At 35.2% G+C, this 20,319-nt stretch overlaps 2 protein-coding genes across 2 annotated transcripts; both read right to left on the reverse strand.

Annotated features, from left to right (window-relative positions):
* Positions 1-1,370: 1,370 nt before the first annotated feature.
* LOC122134740 (G-protein coupled receptor 4-like) lies at positions 1,371-5,900 on the reverse strand. Its single transcript, XM_042711430.1, has 2 exons — positions 5,715-5,900; positions 1,371-2,207 (listed from the first exon to the last, which is right to left on the reverse strand). Exons 1-2 carry the CDS (start codon positions 5,898-5,900, stop codon positions 1,371-1,373), a joined length of 1,023 nt encoding a protein of 340 aa, XP_042567364.1.
* Positions 5,901-12,980: 7,080 nt separating this feature from the next.
* LOC109060436 (protein SDA1 homolog) lies at positions 12,981-19,845 on the reverse strand. The gene is made up of 22 exons (XM_019077613.2): positions 19,613-19,845; positions 19,115-19,219; positions 18,920-19,018; positions 18,639-18,749; positions 18,460-18,531; positions 18,175-18,275; positions 18,020-18,077; positions 17,847-17,921; positions 17,189-17,290; positions 16,459-16,528; positions 16,169-16,272; positions 16,017-16,074; positions 15,844-15,902; positions 15,311-15,387; positions 15,099-15,196; positions 14,909-14,985; positions 14,244-14,370; positions 14,069-14,160; positions 13,790-13,977; positions 13,579-13,663; positions 13,300-13,461; positions 12,981-13,157 (listed from the first exon to the last, which is right to left on the reverse strand). The coding sequence occupies exons 1-22, from the start codon at positions 19,700-19,702 to the stop codon at positions 13,113-13,115; spliced, it is 2,055 nt and encodes a 684-aa protein (XP_018933158.2). The 5' UTR covers positions 19,703-19,845; the 3' UTR covers positions 12,981-13,112.
* Between the last annotated feature and the right edge of the window lie 474 nt (positions 19,846-20,319).

Consider the following 20,319-nt stretch of genomic DNA (forward strand, 5'->3'; position numbering starts at 1 on the left):
AATTTCTAGATTTCCAGAAATGTAAGGAGTTGTGGTGTTGGTGGAAGCTCCTGGTATGGTGGTGTTCATTTCCTCCTCGTCTGTTTGAGCACAGTAGCTCACAATAAATTAATAAATAATATTGCTGTATGAATGGAGAATTGTAAACATTAGTATTTTTTCAGGCTTTTCAGTCCACCCTAATTCTACAGAATTCTCAATTAAATTCAAGTAATCAGATCACATCAATATTAGGCTACATAACTAACATATGCAGGTAATTTTCAAGCTTATCATTTGATATTCTGCAGTAAGCCTACACAGTGCCCTAATGGTGTCAAGTAAATTCTTCATTCACAAATAATAACAAATAGAGATCATCTCTGGTTTACTTAAGTGATTCATTTAACACGCCCATGTCCCCTTTAATACAACTAACGACTGCAGCAATATTGTCAAACATTGTTTAGTAGAAAATAGAGGACTTTATTACCCGAAGAGTGAATATCCAGTCTGTAGGGATGTATATAAAACTCAGTGCTGTGGTTCGTAGACTGACTCCACAGCTGTCAGAAGAACATTTGTGCATGTCTTTATCTGCTATGTTATGTAAAACACCAGATATGCAAATATTAAAGTAAAAAAAAAAAAGGTTTTGAAAAAATACAATTCTAAGTCTTATCTGATATTTTTCTTTTCTTTTGTTTAATTATATTTTAAGTGAATAATTTTTTTTTTATTATTGAACTTGTACTAAAGCAATATCTCATAATATATATTCTTTCTTTAAAGAAAAAATAGCAAGAGAAAAGTGAATGTGCAAGACCCCCAAACAACCAGTGCAGGTGGAAGTCACATCATATGCAAACTTAGATATTTAGAAAGAATGGCAGAGGAACTGATACTGATTAAGTTATTTATTGTATAAGAAAACTAATAACAACCATTTATAATAACTATACGACATAAACACACTTTTAATAAACTTCAAATAAATAGGACAATGAAAGATTTCATCATGCACATATGCATTAGCTGTCATTCTTTACCTGTCTGATATATATTAAACACAAAACTGTCAAGGACTACTCGAAATCACCAGCTGAAATCATATCGTTTGGATGCTATTCATCTTTTTGAAGAGTGCACTTTTTTTTAACTAGTCCTGCAGGAAATAAAGTTGTGTTTAAAAGGTACCAAGCTGATAAAATGAGAACTTGAGGAACAATCACTGGATTTGTGAGTTGTGCCATTGATTTAAGCATTGTAAAGACCAGAATAAACAGCAATTTAGAGGACAGAGGCAATTCAGAAAGAAAGAAATTATTAAAAATGGTCCCATTCTGTAATTAAATTTATCAAAAAGTAAAACTAGAGGTACTCAAAAGGTTTTATTGGGTACAGAGGAAAGAAAGTTTTCCAGCCCGGTGCAGATTAAGAACAGGCTGAACAAAACCAGCAAGCACATAACAAGTCATAGAAGGAATCCAAGCTATCAGATTAAACTGTTGTGTCACAATGGTAAAGAATCCAGAGATAGTGGTTGGCACATATGTGATAGCCATGGTCACTGTAGTTATTAGGATGAGATAAAATGCTCTTGTCTTCAGTTCATCTCTCTCTCTCGTTCTCTCTCCTGGTCCTGACTGTTTCAGAGCTCTGAGAACAGCCACAAGACAAAACAACTGGATGGGGAGACAGAGTAGAAACTGCATTGAGAAGAACCATGCTTGCATAGTAATGGTAGAAAAAATGAATATAATCAGACAGATCAAACAAGATCCAAGAGTGATTATCAAGACCACAGTGCAGCAGATCACTCTGTATCTGAGAGGTTTGTACTTCAGAAAGGTGACAGGATGAACCACTGCCAGGTAACGCTCAACACAGATCAGACACTGAAACAGAGGACGACCAGTGATGGTGAATCCTTGTAAAAACATTGCTAATGGAAAAAGACTTGAAATATAGCTTGCCAACATAAAGATCAAAAAATCCACACATATACCAATCTCACAAAAAGAGTTACTGAGGTTGAAGAACTCTGATGCAACTCCACTTCCCGTTCTTGTGACGATGATCCATATAACATAGGAGTGTGTAGGAAGACCAAACAAGACATTGATGATGAACAAAGGATTTTGAGCACCGTCCCATGGTGAGGTGGAAGGAGTTGCGGTGTTGGTGGAAGCTCCTGTTGTGGTGGAGTTCATTTCCTCCTCGCTTGTCTGAGCACAGAAGCTCACAATGCATAAATAATATTGCTAATGGATGAGAGAATTATGAATTCACCAGGTTATTCAGACTGCAATTCAACATAAACGAGATCAAAAAGTAGACTGAATATGCAACATACGATTATTCCTGCAAAATGTTTGTTTTCGCGGCATTTGTTAGGGAAATGTTCCAACAGATCTGTTTAACAGAAAATGTTTAACCTACCTTGTCAACACCAAACCAAGATGGGATTTAATATTTAAATATCAATATGTTATAACATATTTAATATGTTATATATCCATTTAAATATCAACTTCACGTGAAATCGTTATTTGCTCAGCCGATCCCTAAGATCGCAATTTGTTATCTGAACGACTTTAGCCCGGACTAGACTGGAGCATCTGATTACAAAACTCTCTTCCTAACGCAGAAGTAAAATGCGGTTTACCCTTGTGGAGTACAAAGCTGTTAGTTTAAATGATGTTTCCACTAGGTTCAACATTTGCTTAACAAACATAGCTAATCTTCGGATTATGTTTTGGGGTTATTAATAGTCTGTTCCTGGAAAACATTCGATAGTACGCAAGGAAATATGCATTTATTGGTGTCAGTCATGTTTTATTTTGATCTTTAATGGTGTTAAATGTCAATTTGTTTTATACTAATACATATTTGTAATGCTTAAGCAGATTCATTCGCAGTCGATCGACAGTTTAATGGAAGTTACTCCCATAATTCGCAAAAAGTATCTTGAGCCGCATATTGAGTATTTATGTAATTGTTTTTGTAATTTGTTATTGTTACAGAGAAAATGTAAGCAAAGTTTTATAATAAATAATAATATTCATTATTTTATGGTTGCTCAAACATGACTTTAACAACTTTACATTTACCCAACCACATTGACATTGCATATGGTTTAGCAGAATATAAAAAAAATTAATCCAATATACAGTAGGAGAAGAGTTTATCACCTTAGGAGTGAATGTCCAGTCTCTCTGGATATATATGAATTTTGTGAACTGGCATTACACTGTCACAAGAACAGCTCATATGTGCATGACTTCATCTGCTAAATCTCCCACAGACATATGCAAATGCTTAAAGATTGAAAATAAATGAAGTTCACTTATAGACCAAAATTAGATGGACTATATAAATAAACAGGCTAAATATAATTGAACCTTTGTGGTATGATGCGCACAAACAAAATTAATTAAAGAATTATTTAGGGAGAAGAACACTGCATCTAGTAGTGCTGGTGTATAGTAATATTGGCACTGATTTTAATTGTTGCAACTGTACAGCAGGCCTTCTTTATGCTTTAATTTCACAAAACTTTAGTTTGAAACCAAGCCAGATTTTATACAGTACTTATGAGCTGACACTGATCTTCAATAAGAGGCTCCAGACATGCTGTCAGTCTGTGTATTAGTGGCCATTTTCACTCTTTCTATGGGTTATATCAGGGGTAGGCAACGTCGGTCCTGGAGAGTTTAGCTCTAACCCTAATCAAACACACCTGAACAAGCCAATCAAGTTCTTCAGGATTACTAAGGCTACAGACAAATGAGTTTTTTTTTTTGTTTTTTTTTAAGAGTTGGAGCTAAACTCTGCAGGACATCAGAACTCCAGGACCGACGTTGCCTACCCCTGGGTTATATTGTTGCGCCAGTAGGGACAAGTTACTGTGTTCGTGAGTGAATGATTCACTCAGCTGATTATTTCAAAACATTCATTTGAGAATGAAACTCTAATACTGTGTGTTGCTTGGAGAGAAAACTTGGATGTTTTGATAAAAAAAATAATAATGAAATAAAAAAAACGAAAAAAAAAATATTGTGTCTAAAATGTAAGTTAAGACATATTGTTTACTAAAATCTCATTGTTTACTAAATCGCTGTATAAAAGCAATAGCACTGTCAACACAGTTGTGATTCGTTACAGACACAAGACAACCACACTCTTGATATGGCAGTTTGATATTATGATTTATTTATGGGCTATGATTAATAATGGAATAATGAATATCCACTCTTATAAAACAATCTTTAATGTCTGAAAGTACAGGCTTCTACTACTGTCAGTCATTGAACACCTGAAATGCAAATGTTTAGATCAAGCTTTTAAAAATAATGAGCAATAATGCCACTAGATAATTAATGGAATGACTGATTGTATAAACAAACTAACTAATATCAACCACAAGTTGGAAGTAGATGCATAGGATTTGATTAATCAACCAGAAAACAATGTAATGTTTAAAAATGCACCATGTTAATAATGCAAACTGTAGTGGCTGTATTTGCATGTTAGTGACATTAACAAGAAGGTATATTCTTTTTTTTTTTTAATCAATATTCATAAAGTCATTTAAGGACTCAAGAACCCAGATGGGTTATAATAAATTGTTGATTCTGCTATATGAAAATCTTACTATGAAAATGTAATACAGTTCACCACAGTGATTTCTAGCACAGTTTTTATGGAGGACAAAGGCAGGAAAATGTTCTACTCTGGTGCAGATAGAGAATTATAAATGTACCTGGTTATTCAGGAAGAAGACAAGAAGGTATATTGAAGGCAAAAAAAAACTCTATTTTAATGTCATGTTTATTGAACTGTTGCAAAATATTGCACTTGCACTTATGATGAATATCAACATGCCTGTGATTATATAGCCATATGCAAAAGACATACTGCTGTTTGTGTGATATAGCTTAATTATTTTTATTCTGTAAAATATATATAGAGAGATTTACTGGATTAACAAACTAACTAATAGATAACTAACTAATAGGATTTCTGGGTTCATGACAAGAAATCTTTCAGATACAAAACTGTCCCATGACTTTCAAATATCATAATAGTAGGTGTTATGAGCAACAGAGACAGGAGAGTTTTCCAGCCCGTTGCAGATAAAGAACAGGCTGAACAAAACCAGCCAGCACATAAAAAAGCAAAGCACCAAACCAACCCCCGTGTATATATTGCTGTATTACAATGGTATAAAGTGCTGTGATGGCATACGGGATGTATATGATAGCTACATTCACTGTAGATATAAGAATGATATTAAATGCTCTTCTCTTCATGTGGTTTTTCTCCTCTATCTCTCTCCCTCTCTCTCCTGGTCCTGACTGCTGCAGAGCTCTGAGAACAGTTAAAAGGAAAAACAACTGGATGGAGAGAAAGAGAAGGAGCTGTAATGTAAAGAACCAGCAATATGCCTCCAAATTGAGAGGGTGTAAAATAAACCTACAAAACAAACATGGTCCAAGAACAATGATCCAGGCCATGGTGCAGCAGATCACTCTGTATCTGAGAGGTTTGAACTTCAGAAAGGTTACAGGATGAACCACTGCCAGGTAACGCTCAACACACATCAGACACTGAAATAGAGGACGACCAGTGATGGCGAGTCCTTGTAAAAACGCGACTAATGTTGAGAGACATGAGAACACAGTTGACAGCATAAAGAACAACGAATTCAAAGAGTTTCCAATCTCACAAACAGAGAGATTGAGGATGAAGAACTCTGATGCAATTCCAGTTCCTGTGACGATGAGCCAGATCACATAGGAGTGTGTAAGAAGACCAAACAGGAAATTAAAGGTGAACACACACATTTCCAGACAGACTGTTAGCTCAATGGAAGGAGTTGTGGAGTTGGTGTATGAGTCAGGTGTGGATGAGTTCATTTTCGCCTCGCTTGTCTGGACCACAAAAACTCGCAAAATACAGGAACTGTGATCTGTTGGAATAGAAGGAATTTTGGTTTCGAAGTAAATTATTGATTCTTTTTCACTTAAAATACATCTCCCGTACCAATTCTACCTTCTTCAACAAGTTCAGTTGCTGCCTTAAATTAAGTATAATCAAATTGGCCGTTCAAGTGATAAATTATTTTAAACTGGCTTTTAGTTGAATCGCATGTGAAAAGTGAAGTTGAAATTAGTTACGTTAATTTGACGAGTTAAAGTAATTGAATAACATATGTTGCCATGACATATTGATGATATAATTTTTATAGTGTGCCTTTAACCCTTTAATTTGACTAATAACCACACTGTGACATACCATATTCAGCATAAAAAAGAAAATGAATGCAATTTGAAAGAAAGGTTCATCACCTGAAGTGTGAATGTCCAGTTGCTCTGGATAAATCTGTGCTGTTTTGTAGACTGACTTCACAGCTGTCACAAGAATATATATGACTTCCACATGCAATAGAGCACATATGCAAATATTCATTGGAAAAAAATTAGATTCAAAATATAATTGATAGTTCATGGAGTTCAATGATTTCAGCTTATGGGATATGATGCTTTTTTAAGGGCTAGTTGGAAAAATATGTTGTAGGATACTATTCTCTACAAATATTTGTTTGTATTGTAATGCATCTAACATTTTAACCAAATTTATGGTCTTAATGTATAAGCCTGCCTTTTTCGCAAGGGGGTCACCTTTTTTAAAGATAAATCACATAAAAAAAAAATAAAAAAAATGAGTCAATTGTTTAAAGAAATTGTCACATGACGAGTATACATCTGAAACTTGGCTTGCACAGGTGGCACACACCATGCAAAATTTACACTGTCAAAAATGAGATTTAGAAAGACCCAAAATTATTAGAAAATTAGACACAATAATACACTTGCAACATACTCATTCTTTAATAATATTTTCCACATTTTTGAATAATAGCACAGCCATAAAATAACACCTTATTACAAAAGAATGACAAAAACATGCTCGAAGTAGTGCACATGTATGAAACAAACATGCTATTCTTTAGGTGAACAATGTTTTGAGCAATGACAATGAATAACTATGTATAGTATATAAAAAAATGCATGTTTATTTTATTGTATACAAAAAGATCTTTATTAATAATCTACTGTTTTTACAATAAATGATTAGGCGATACAAAATTATAAGAAATTTAAATTCAAATGATTATGTACCCTAAAAAGTGAATGCCTAGTCTCTCTGGGCATATGTGTTGTTGTTTTTTTAGACTGACTTCACAGCTGTCACTATATATTTGCATGACTCCTTGTCACATAACTCAACTGAGATGCAAATATTTCAAATGGGACCTGCCTGACAAAGTGAAGTAGACCAAAAGATCCTCAAAAGCTAGACATCATGCGGAGATCCAAAGAAGTTCAGAAACAAATGAGAAAGGAAGTAACTGAGATCTATCAGTCCGGAAAAGGTTATAAAGCCATTTCTTAAGTTTTGGGACTCCAGCGAACCACAGTGAGAGCCATTATTCACAAATGGCAAAAACATGAAACAGTGGAGAATCTTCCCAGAAGTTGCCGGCTGGCCGCATTTCAGAAAAAGAACATCATACCAACAGTAAAATATGGTGGTGGTAGTGAACTCAGGTGTGATAAACCACAGTTATAACAGGGGGGCAAACACTTCTTCACAAAGGGCCATGTAGTTTTTGATTTTGTTTTCCCTTAATAATAAAAAACTTAATTTAAAAACTGCATGTTGTGTTTACTTGTGTTATCTTTGACTAATATTTAAATTACTTTGATGATCTGAAAGTGTGACAAACATGCAAAAAAATAAGAAATCAGGAAGGGGGCCAACACTTTTTCACACCGCTGTATATGCATAAAAAAAAATGTACATGTAAAACACATGCTAACAATTATTATTTGTTACATTTAATTCAATAAATATTGACTTGAAATTAAGATAAAAGCTCCATTTAGAAATTCATCTTGAGTGTTCTGATGCAGGCAAACTTTGTGCAAAAATTGTGCTAAATAAAAAAAAATACCTTTTAAAATCAAATATATAATAAAACTTGTAAATTCACAGATTTAAGAAAACTTGTAAATTCACTGCAAAGCTGAATAAAAACTCTGACATGGAACCTTGTGACTCTGTTAGAGATAAATGATAAATGCTTTTATTTTGAAAACAAATCATTAACAATACATAAACTAAAATGGTGTGTGGCAGATTTTTGTTTTATTACACTTTCCCTCATTTCAGGGAAGTTTTTATAGACACAAATACAACATCTTCAGTATACAGTATTTACACTTTTGTTGCATGAAGGAAAAAGCATAGCTGATCTTAATGAAACCATAAGAGTAAAACCATCAAGCAAAAAAGCACCCTAAAATAGCAAAATAGATGGTAACATGCTGACAAAACTTAAAGGGGTCATATGATGCGATTTCAATTTTTCATTTTTTCTCTTTGGAGTGTTAGAAGCTCTTGGTGCATGAAGAAGATCTGTAAAGTTGCAAAGACTAAAGTCTCAAACCCAAAGAGATATTCTTTATCAAATTTAAGACTTTGCCACGCCCCCCTAAAATGGCTCATTCTAACACGTTCCCACATATCTACGTCACGATGTGGAAATTTGCGTAATGCCTCCCAAATGTTCACGCAAAGAAAGAAGCCGTGGTTTCAGTAACCACAGTTAGTGTCGAAGCAGCCATGTCAGGGAGATGCTGTGTGTATCTAGGCGAAAGCACTTTATTTGGCCTTCCGAAAGTAGATGTATTCAGGAAGCTTTAAGATTACTTACAACAAAACAGCAACGCATTTTATGGATGACCGTTTCGTGAACCTAGGAGAGGAGGTCATTCTGACTTTGCTAGACAATCTGGCGCTTCTGAATCAGCTACTGTAAGTATGTTTTGTTATTAAAATTGATATTAGTATTTGCTATTGACTGTTCAAATGCGGAGTTTTGTGCATCGTGTCTGTGTGTAAGAGAGAGAGAGAGACAGGGTCACACAGTGGAGTCAGCTGTCTTAACCGTCCGTGACTTGTGTACTGCAAACACATACGAGCTTCATCACTGAGTCTGTCACGTGACTCTGTTCCCCCTTCAGCTTGAACTGATGGTAAAACTAGGACATTAATAACTGTCTTTACATTTATTTTGAAAGATGAAGCTCCGACGAGTGCTTGCAGTATTCGGCCAATCACAATGCACTGGATCAGTTGGCCAATCAGAGCAGACTGCGCTTGTCAGAAGGAGGGACTTTGTAGAAAACTACGCATTTGAGAGAGGCGGGCATAGAGGACCTACAATAATGCACAGTATTTGAAAAAAATGTGTTTTGTGAACATTAAAACATGTCAACATATTCTGTTACACCAAATACACACAAAAAGCATCATATGACCCCTTTAAATGTTTTAAAGTAGTGAGAGGTGTTATGGAGGTTTGAAGAAAGGCAGTTTCCCAACGCACCAGAGATAAAGAATAGCAGGTACAAAACCACCCAGCACAAAACAATACATTCTAACCAAGCTCACTTCTTCAACGTCTTTTTGTAGCAGAATATTGAGGAATCTTGAGATAATAAAAGGAACAACTATGAATAGCATAGTCACAATCAATATAACAATGATCTTAAATGCTCTTCTCTTAACTGGATTTTCCTCCTCTCTCTCTCTCCCTCTCTCTCCTGGTCCTGACTCCTTCAGAGCTCTGAGAACAGCCACAAGACAAAACAACTGGATGCAGAGGAAGAGAAGGAACTGCAGGAATGAAATCCACACAAAATGTGTTTGAAATATTAAAATGAACAAGCAAATAAAGCAGGATCCAAGACCTATTAACCAGACTACAGTGCAGCAGATCATTCTGTATCTGAGAGGTTTGTACTTCAGAAAGGTGACAGGATGAACCACTGCCAGGTAACGCTCAACACACATCAGACACTGAAACAGAGGACGGGTAGTGATGATTTTTCCTGTTAAAAACCTCAGTACAAGCAAGAGCAATGATTCTTGCAGACTTCGACTAACTGAATAAATCAAAAAAAGAAAAGCATAGACAGAAAAAATGAGCTCACAAACAGAGAAGGTCAACACACAAATGTTAATAGTGGTCATTGCAGTGCTGAGGTTTGTTGATGGGAACACCACACATGTGGGATCTTCAGAAGAGCAGTTCATGGCTGTACTTGTCCCTAAATACAGTCTTTCAATTAGTATCTGTATAGAAATGTTCATTAATGTTCATTTATATACAAAAATATGTATTTTAGAGTAAGAGTGTGGTCTCTCTCTTTTTTTGTGTGGTCTGTTCAATCCCAAAGTTATGCCAACAAGCCTACAAACTGCAAATGAAAACAATAATCTGATATGACACAACATTTACAACTCATAGCTTGTAAAAATGGCATCATCTATTAGCTTTGTAATATGACTGAAGACAAATTGATAACACATCATTTGTTTAACAATTTATTATTTCATTTTAGGATCAAAAACAACTTTAATATAAAGGAGTTTTGAGGGGAGTTTATTACCTTGACAAGTCAATTTCCAGCCGTCTTCCAGATATCAGATTATGCAGACTGTAACTTTTTACTTTAACGTTTTAACTTCTTAGATATAACTGAGAAAACAAACTGGTAGGCTAAATATTCATGTGGGAAGCATAGTATAGTGGATTACTAGCTCTGTTGTACACAGAAATTCATTCTCATCTCATATATACTCAACATACTGTCATTCAGCCCTCACATACAAATGTACTAAAATGTCAGGTGATATTTTTTCCGTTCCTCAAAATACAGAATCTCTAGCTTTGCAAAAGCAAATTAGTACAGATGTATTTATTGCTTTAAAATCAAGCCATGTGGACTTTTCCCATTTAAAGGGACAGATTTTCTTGTTTCTACTGAAGCAAAAGATGATCTTTGGAACATTCTCAAATACATGAGAACATGGTCATCATGTTTTACGCTGACAATTTAGAGCAAAAGAACACAAAATACCAAGCAAAAAAAAAAATGTTCAGATGAAAGGGTCCACAAGTGCGTGTACATCAAATACGTCCACCTGCGCTCGCTCAACTGAGCCTCATACGTTTTTGAATGAAATCACCAACTCAACCTCATATTCTGTACATGGAGAATATAGGCCTATGATTAATGTGTTTTCACAGTCTTTTTATTGTCTATATAAACATGGAAAACCTTGTTCATCATCTAAAAAAGATTTCAGGATAAATCATTACTTCTTTATCAAAACAGCTCAGGAAGAAAAAAAACTCATTTAAATTATGTTTTTCACCTGTATGAAACTGTCCAGTCTGAGTGCAAAAATTACTTGAATACAAAATACTGCACTTAGAAGATTTTAATTAAACTAAATATTGACTATAGCCAATATAAAACATTCTGGGTGTTTAAGTGTTGGGGAAGTGGCTTTGTTCTAGGGAACAGGCTATATATGAATATTGCGCAAACATAATCAATGAAGACTTAACAGAACAACAATTATTTCAAATTTTAAACTAGCACGAACAAATATCAAACCAACAGAAATTTTAATAACTGATAAAACTGAAACATCCATCAAATTTGACAACTTGCCCCAACCTGAAATTTATGACTCTCCTTGATCTAAGAACAAAATTAAACATTTTACTTGAGTCTGAATGACAAATGGTTATATAGCAAAAATATAATATTGAATTTAGTTTCCATATAAAAGTGTCATATGACATGATAGCGTAGAGTCAGGGGCGTTGCACAAGATCCAGGGCCCTATGCATAGGCAGTCCTGATGGGCCCCCATGACCCCCCAATGAAAATATCCAGGTAAAATATAATATAACTTTTCAAGGGCCCTCTCTTCCTTTGGGGCCCTGGTAATCAGTAATGGTTTTACCCCCAGTCCGACGCCACTGCGTAGAGCACACAGGATCCAAGACCCGTTATGCAGGACACAGTGCAGCAGATCACTCTATATCTGAGAGGTTTGTACTTCAGAAAGGTTACAGGATGAACCACTGCCAGGTAACACTCAACACACATCAGACACTGAAACAGAGGACTGATGGTAACAATGTCTCCTGTTAAAAACTTTAGAGACTTGGAAACATCAACCACTGTACAAAAATAAACGAATACAGAGAGAAAATCATCTCACAAACAGACAGACTGAGGACGAAGAAGGATGCAACTCTACTTCCTGTTCCTGTGACGATGAGCCATATGACATAGTGTGCAGAATGACCAAACAGAAAACTGAAGCTCAACAAAGAAATCTTGAGAACAGTCACTGGTGTGTTTTCATATGTTGTGAGGTGGGCTGATTGGAACGCCTTGCATGTAGAATCGTCATAAAGGAATGTCATCTCTGCATGTCTCTAAACAAGCAGTATTTTCAGTGAATATGTGTGTGGAAAAGAAAAACCGTTGACAGTGTGTTTACACTTGACCTGTTTGGATTTGGACTACTCTGTTAGTGCAGTTCATTTGAGTAAGTGTGAACGTTGCCATCCAAACCTTGGTGTGCGCCAAACAAACGGGCGGAGACCCTTTGAAAAGGTGGGCTCTTGATACATTTTCAAACAAACTCTGGTGTGGTTTGACTTAAATATGAACACAACTCGGACCAAAGACATTAGGGTTGCTTTCCACTTCGGAGCTGATTTATTGGAGCTGATTTATTCATATTTCGCAACCCCCTGATGGAGCTGATTTATTGGAGCTGATTTATTCACATTTCACAACACCATCAGATTTATTCATATTTCGCAACCCCCTGAATTGTATATGAGTAGACTCACTCCCTCAGTCAAATATATATATACCTACAAATGGACACTTAAAACATCATTGTATTAGATGACAAAATATGAAACCAAATGCTGTAGAAGTATTGTTTCATTGTAAGTTCATGCTTATTAATTTAGTTAAACTATTAAGGGTGCAGTTTGTCCAATGGGCTATTTGAAGATTGAATACAAAAAAAAAAAAAAAATGCAAGCGTTTCAAATGTTTAAATGGTTTATTAAAAGGCAACATGTAAATCCACACAGCCAGGAGGTCTGAATATTATCTTCCTGTACACAGAATGGTCCGCACAGATCAAATCAGCTCCAGTCCACTGTCAGGGGAGAATTACTTATGTTTTCTCTTCTTCAAGAGTGCATCTCTTAATGCGATCTGAGAGGAAAACGAGAGGGGAAAAATCACTATTAATAAGAAATACTGCAAATACAACACACAAACTGAAGTTTCATGGTAAATTGCACAGATTTATTCTATCTAAAGGTAATCCAGATGTGAAAACAGCAGCAGGGCTCACCTGTTTATCTCTGAAGGAGCGTTTGCCTTTGGTCCTCACATTCTGACTGTGTTTCATCATGATGAAGTTCTTTTTTCGCTTCTTCTCTTTGTTACTGGTGCTGGCGAACGGGTTTAGCTTACTCCTCTTTTTAACAAACTCTTTTCTGTCTGTCCGCCCAGCCTGAGAATCAAAAAAAAAAACAAACTAACTTTAAACCTTAACCTTCACTTCCACTAATATCAAAATATAAATATATAAAAAAATATATATATAAGAAATAATTAATTCCATACTCACCATGGCTGTTGCCAGCCGTGTTTCTTTGTCAGATTTGGGTTTCTTGTGAAGACGCTCAATGTCTCTTAGACTAAGTAACTCGCCTCTGAAGAAAAAAAGAAAAAAAAAAATTCTGTCACCGCTTAATTCTTTTAATTATTCTCAGTTTATACAAATTCCTGACATAAAGTTTCTAAAATCCTTTCAGTAAGGAAACATCAACACATCCTACCTCTCCTCCTCTTCTTCACTTTCCACATTCTTCCTCTTCTGTCCCTTTCCGGGTGCAGCGCTGACCTCTTTGGCCATCTGAGCGATGCGGATCTTTTTGAAGTCGTCCTGCGTGAGGAGTCGACTGGTGCTGACCGCCGCAGCTTTAGCTTTGCGCTCGTCCTCCGGGATACTCTGTAATTTCTCAGCCTGACATTCAACAACACAAAACGGGTTTATCTGCACCATTTTCCATCATTACAATCAAATCAAGCATTAAGTTAAGTGATAAGATCCTCACCACTTCTGTTTGATCTTCATCAGAGGAGTGATGGACGTTCACCCACTCGCTATCGTCATCATCTTCACTCATGCTGGCGCTCTCCCAGCCATCTGTGAGACAGAGGAGACTGGTCAGAGAGCTTTCTGATTTCGGATGCAATAATAAGCTAATGTTAATACAGCTTTTCACACACCTTCATCTTCCTCTTCATCTACTTTCTCCTTTACTTCCAGCACCTCAGCTCCAGGGATGTAGTCTTTGGCCTCCAATTCTCCGTAGTTCTGGATTTTGGCCTCCTTGGAGGATTCTGTGGGCTTTCCCTGATAACACAATAAATGCAAAAATCTTAATGTAATCAACTGTACAAAACACTGGGGTCAGCAAGATTTTTTTTATGTTTTTGAAAGAAGTCTTTTATTCTCATCAAGGCTGCATTTATTTATTATCAACAATACAGCAATATTGTGAAATATTATTGCAATTAAAAATAAATGTTTTCTATTTTAATATCTTTTAAAATGTAATTTCTTCCTGTGATGCAAAGCTGAATTTTCAGCATCATTACTCCAGTCCTCAGTGTCACATGATCCTTCAGAAATCATTCTAATATGTTGACTTACAGCTCAAGGAACATTTCTGATTATCTATGTTGAAAACAGCTGTCCTGCTTAATAGTTTTGTGAAACTTATATATTTTTAATTTTGATTAAACACAAGTTAAAAGGAACAGTTCATTTCTGCCATTTATTCAAGACTGGTTTTATTCTGTTGATTAAAAGTCAATTCAATTATAAAAATATAACTTTCATCTATTTAATATTAGTATATTTCTATAATGTAATGTTTTAGGCTTCTCACCCGGTCTCTTCTGTGTAGCATGTGTGGATTGAGATCTCTGAAGAGCTGGATAAGACCTCTGGCAGACATCACAACATCTGGAAGATGTTCAAAGCAAAGTCAATCAGTCTATGCTGATATTATCATTTTATACATAATAAGCTGCATCTAATGAACAGACTATGATCAATAATGATAACAAATGGCATACTTTTATCTTTGTGAGATTTGTACTGTGCCAGATCTTGAAGCAGATCTTCAGACATCGAGAGAGGACAGCGGGCAACCAATTCTTTTATGGCGTTGATTCTGTGATATGAGGATGAACAAGAGAGAGCTATCATGAGGAGAGTAAATTACAGTATTTCGCATTATTTAAATTCATGTTTCATTGTATTTGAGTCAGATTTACACAGAGCCTACCCAACTGTCATGGCCTCTCCTGAATTTCTGTCCGTAACAAAGTTATTGGCGATGGTCTTGATGACTGGCTCAATGATCTGTAGATGGAACAGTAATTATTTTATTATTTCAACTTAATTTGCAATTATTAAAATTTTAGAGTCAGTAAGATTTTTCTTAATGCTTTTGTCTCTTATGCTCACCAAAGTTGCATTTATTTGATGAAAAATACAGCAAAAACAATAATGTTGTGAAATATTATTACAATGTAAAATAACTGTTTTCTATATGAATATATTTTAAAATGTCATTTAATCCTGTGATCAAAGCAGAATTTTCAGCATCATTACTCCAGTCTTCAGTGTCACATGATCCTTCAGAAATTGTTCTAAATCCTAATTATTAGGTTGATTTATTATTACTTTTGATCAATTTAATGCATCTTTGCAGAATAAAAGCATTATTATTATTACTTTTGTTTTTTCCAAAAAAACAAAACAAAAAAAAATTGATTAATGATTAATTATTATAAAGTCCTCATGATCAGTTCTTACCTCAGGAGGGACCAGCTGATGCGACGCCTGGGCGGCACACAACAGAATTTTGGTAACCTCTGAAAGAAAACGAATGAATTAATATGAAGAGATCATAAACAGCCTTTGAAGATATGGATGAGTATTACATAAGAGACATTCAAAGACACTTCAGTGAAGATGACAGTGTTTACCTCTCTGATGAGGCTGAAGGAAGCGCTGGACAAATGGATAGAAATTAAAGAGGAAAAGCTGTAAAACAGAAGCAAAAACAGGTTAAAGTAACTAATGGGAAAATCTGAAATTCTAAAATGCTCAAGTTGAATGAAATTCCCTTATTAATGACCTCATGAATTCCCACAAGTCTAGAGATGAGCTCCATCATCATGATCTTCACCTCAAAACGCTCGTTTGAACTCTCCAGCTGCTTCAGGAGCTTCTCTGCAAAATCTGAATTACACAGATATTCATTTCTAATCTAGGTGCTTTTATAGAAAGTGCTTCACAGTCACAGTTTATGGATCAACCCTTGTGGGGTTAAACCTGCAAACTTTTAGTTACCAGATATTCACCTCTTCATTGCATCATCATCATTCCATGTTTTTGTGCTCTGTCAGTGTGAAAGGGTGCTCTTACCTTGAGGGTCATGGACCAGGTGGATGGCAGAGAAATTAAAAACCTCCACTTTTTTCTTTTTTTTATGTTTCTGAGAAAAGAAAATGAAAATGACACATTAAGCAGTGAAATTAACAAGGATTATTATAGTGAATTTAAACTATGTCATAGAGAATATGTGACCCTAGACCACAAAATCAGTCATAAGGGTACATTTTTCAAAATTGAGATTTATACTTCTCATGAAAGCTGAATAAATAAGCTTTCCACTGATGTATGGTCTGGATATATATGAGGGTGCAAAAAAGAGATAGAACTATTTGAAAATCTGGAATCTGATATTTAAAAAAAAAAATCTAAATACTGAGAAAATCGCCTTTGAAGTTGTCCAAATGAATTCTTAGCAATGCATATTACTAATCAAAAAATAGCTTTTGATATATTTATGGTAGGAAATTTACAAAATATCTTCATCGAACATGATCTTTACTTAAAATCCTAATGATTTTCGGCATAAAAGAAACATGCATACAATGCATTTTTGGCTATTGCTACAAATATACCCCAGGGTCCCATAAAGTCTAACTGAAATAAAATCAATGTACTAAAATAACTAAAACTAAAGCTGAAATGAAAACAAATATATGACACTGTCAAAACACAACAAACTAAAATGAATATATAAAAATAAAAACTAAAATAGCATCTGAAATAATCAAACAAAACACTGATTTGCTGATTATGATTTAACCTTGAGGACTTTCATGGCTTTCTCTAGTTTCTTCTTGTTTTTGGAGGTTTTTTTTCCGGTGGAATATCGGACCATTAGATCTCTGGTTGTTGGCCCTTCATCCTGCAGAGGAAAAACAAATATCACTTTTAATGATTTTTAACAACAATCATTTTTAATATTTAAAGTAGACTACAGTTCACAAGTTTTGGGGTTAGTAAGATATTATAATGTTTTTGAAAGAAGTCTCTTATCATGATCATCAAGGCTACACTTAGTGGATCAAAAATACAGTAAAAACAGTAATATTGTAAAATATTATTATAATGCAAAATAACATTTTCTATTTAAATACATTTTAAAATATAATATGATTACAATCATGAAAACCACGACACATACGATTCTTAGATGAACAGAACGTTCAAAAGAACAGTATACACATAAAATTCTTAGATGAACAGAACGTTCAAAAGAACAGTCTTTGTTTGAAATAGAAATGTGGAAAACCACGACACATACGATTCTTAGATGAACAGAACGTTCAAAAGAACAGTATTTGTTTGAAATAGAAATATTTTGTAAGATTATAAATTTCTTTACTGTTACTTCTTATCAATTTAATGCATCCTTCCTGAATAAGAGTTATTTTAAAACATTTTTACTGTACTTATTGTACCTCAGATTCTGAATCACTGTCTTTCTTTTCATCCTCATCTTTTCCCAGGAAGAACTTCAATCCAGCCACAAGGATCTGAGAGGAGATGAGATTTAAAACATGTTAGAAGAGGTCATAGTAAACTTAACTAATGTTTATTGCTGGAGATTCATACAAAGCCAAAAAAAATTCACCTTTGTGACTTTAGAGAAACAAGCTGTGGTGATGACGTTGACGGTTTTGGTGTCATTCCTGGTAGGTTGATGTGGGAATGGAAAACAGAGTGATTGCGGATCATACCTAATGACATCATATTATGTTACAAAAACATATCTGTTCAAGGACTCACCAGATGTTTCTTCTGTAAAGCTCAACCATCACATCTAGTGAGATCTTGGCAGCAGTGGGGTTTGAATCCCTCAGCATGGTGTACATGAAGTTCTGCAAGGTCTGAGCCCCGAAGTAAATACAACAGCAGTGAGTATTTACATCAAAACTATGGGTATGAATCTCAACATGTCAGTGAACAATTCAGCCCAAAATCTAAACAAGAAATCAGTGCTTAAAGGGGAAATTATGAAATGCTGCAGTCTTGACTTGAATGGAAAATGAATATTATGCCCAAGTGACTTACCGTGTTGAGTTTGTTGTTTTTGTGCTTGGCATTGATATTTTTAATATCGGTCACAATATGGGTATATAAAGTCTGAGGAGACAGAAGACATTTATTTATTTATTTATTTATTTTATAGCAGCAAGCTTTGCAATAATTTAAATTCATATTCTTAAAACCGCACTGCAAAATGAACAGACCTTGCGCAAAAGTTTGTCATGACAGCGCAGCAGCTCAAAGAACAGTCCCAGAAGACTGGTGGGACTGATCAGATCTTTGTTCCTCAAGAGGATGAGAGCTTTACAAAACGTCTGAAAGAAAGTTTTTCTTTAGAAAACAGATCTTTAAACATTAAGAACATCTTCTACCTTGAAAGACAGAGTATCTCGGAGTGTACAGCTAGTAAACTCTACAAACTGTACTGATTGTACTGAATGTGATTTAAGATTTGAGTCAGCTAAACAGCAAATGTTATTCGCACCATCCTGAGATCCGGCTCCAGCACCGTATGATGGTTTAAGAGCAGATCGGTCAGTTGCTGTGGGAAATCTGACAGCTCCTCTAAGTAACAGTGTCCAACCTGAAGACAAAATCACAGTCAGCCAATAACACCACAACAGTCGAAACACACTGAAATAAATGACCACGCAAACTCTAAGAGAAAACACCTCCATACCTGAGCCAGAAACATGACCAGCTCTGCCAGGTCTTTGTTGGATTTGTCAGGCTGATGTTTAAAGATCTCCACATTTGACTGATAGTGACGATACTGTTGCAAAAACTGGAATAACATCAAATTAAGATCATTCATATTATATGGAACAAGGGTTGAGACATTTAACGTTACTCCGTGGAATTAACAAGTATCTATTTTTAGTTACTAGTAGGAAATCAATCGCTGATTAAGTGAACTAACGTTACAGGCCCCATCGGTGTTTGTTACCTGTAATAATAGAATAATTACTTGGTGTCACTATTTAACACTATTAAACACTAGCGAAATCAAAAAGGATATGACACTATTGGATTATTTACTGAAAAAAGACTTCTAGTAACGTTAGGGTAAGTTTAATAAATACATGCACAGCTTGACGTAGCGTAATGTCATGAAATTATTTGGTTTACTAGCGATAAGACTAGTCACATCTAGACAAGTTTTTTTTTTTTTTTTTACCTCCTCTGTGTAGGACTTCGGATCCCTCTTGATCAAATTCTGCAACTGTGGGAGGTTCGTCGGTAACTTGTTATTGTGACGACCCGACATTTTTGATTATTTTCCAAAACGAAGCGTCAAATAATAACGTTTATTTGATTATCCCAGCACCAACGTGGCTCAAAAGGAGGTCGCCATGTTGCCTTCAAACTACGGAAAGCCTGAAAAGACATTCCGGTTTTCAGACGCGTCATTACTGGTGGTGCTTCGTCAAGCTTCGAATCTGTTGCGAATCATTTGTTTCGAACCAGTGAATTTACAGGTGCTGCGTCCCAGTACGCATACTAGCTGTCCTAAATAGTATTCGAAATTAGAATTAGTATGTCCCACGCAGGTGTTCTCAGCGTGTGGTATTTCTTAGCGCTTCGAAACAGTGAATCATTTGGTGAATCGTTTGATTCAAATATTCGAAAAGGTTCGTTTCCTTTATTTAGATCAGTACCTCCAATGCCCCGCTGGACATTGGAGGTACTGCATGCGACTCATTTTAAAGTCGGTATATTTTTTTTCCGGTGGTCTGAATAATTGACACTAACACTACAACTCAAAAAGAAAAATCATAAATCTATATCCTTTATATTCTAGTCTGATATGTTAAAAAAGGGCACTTTTTTGCAATTGGGATCACTAATAAATATGAACTTAGGCAATGTTTATATCAAACCAAG

The sequence above is a fragment of the Cyprinus carpio genome, chromosome A21 (genome assembly GCF_018340385.1).
Source record: "Cyprinus carpio isolate SPL01 chromosome A21, ASM1834038v1, whole genome shotgun sequence".
Taxonomy (NCBI): Eukaryota; Metazoa; Chordata; class Actinopteri; order Cypriniformes; family Cyprinidae; genus Cyprinus; species Cyprinus carpio.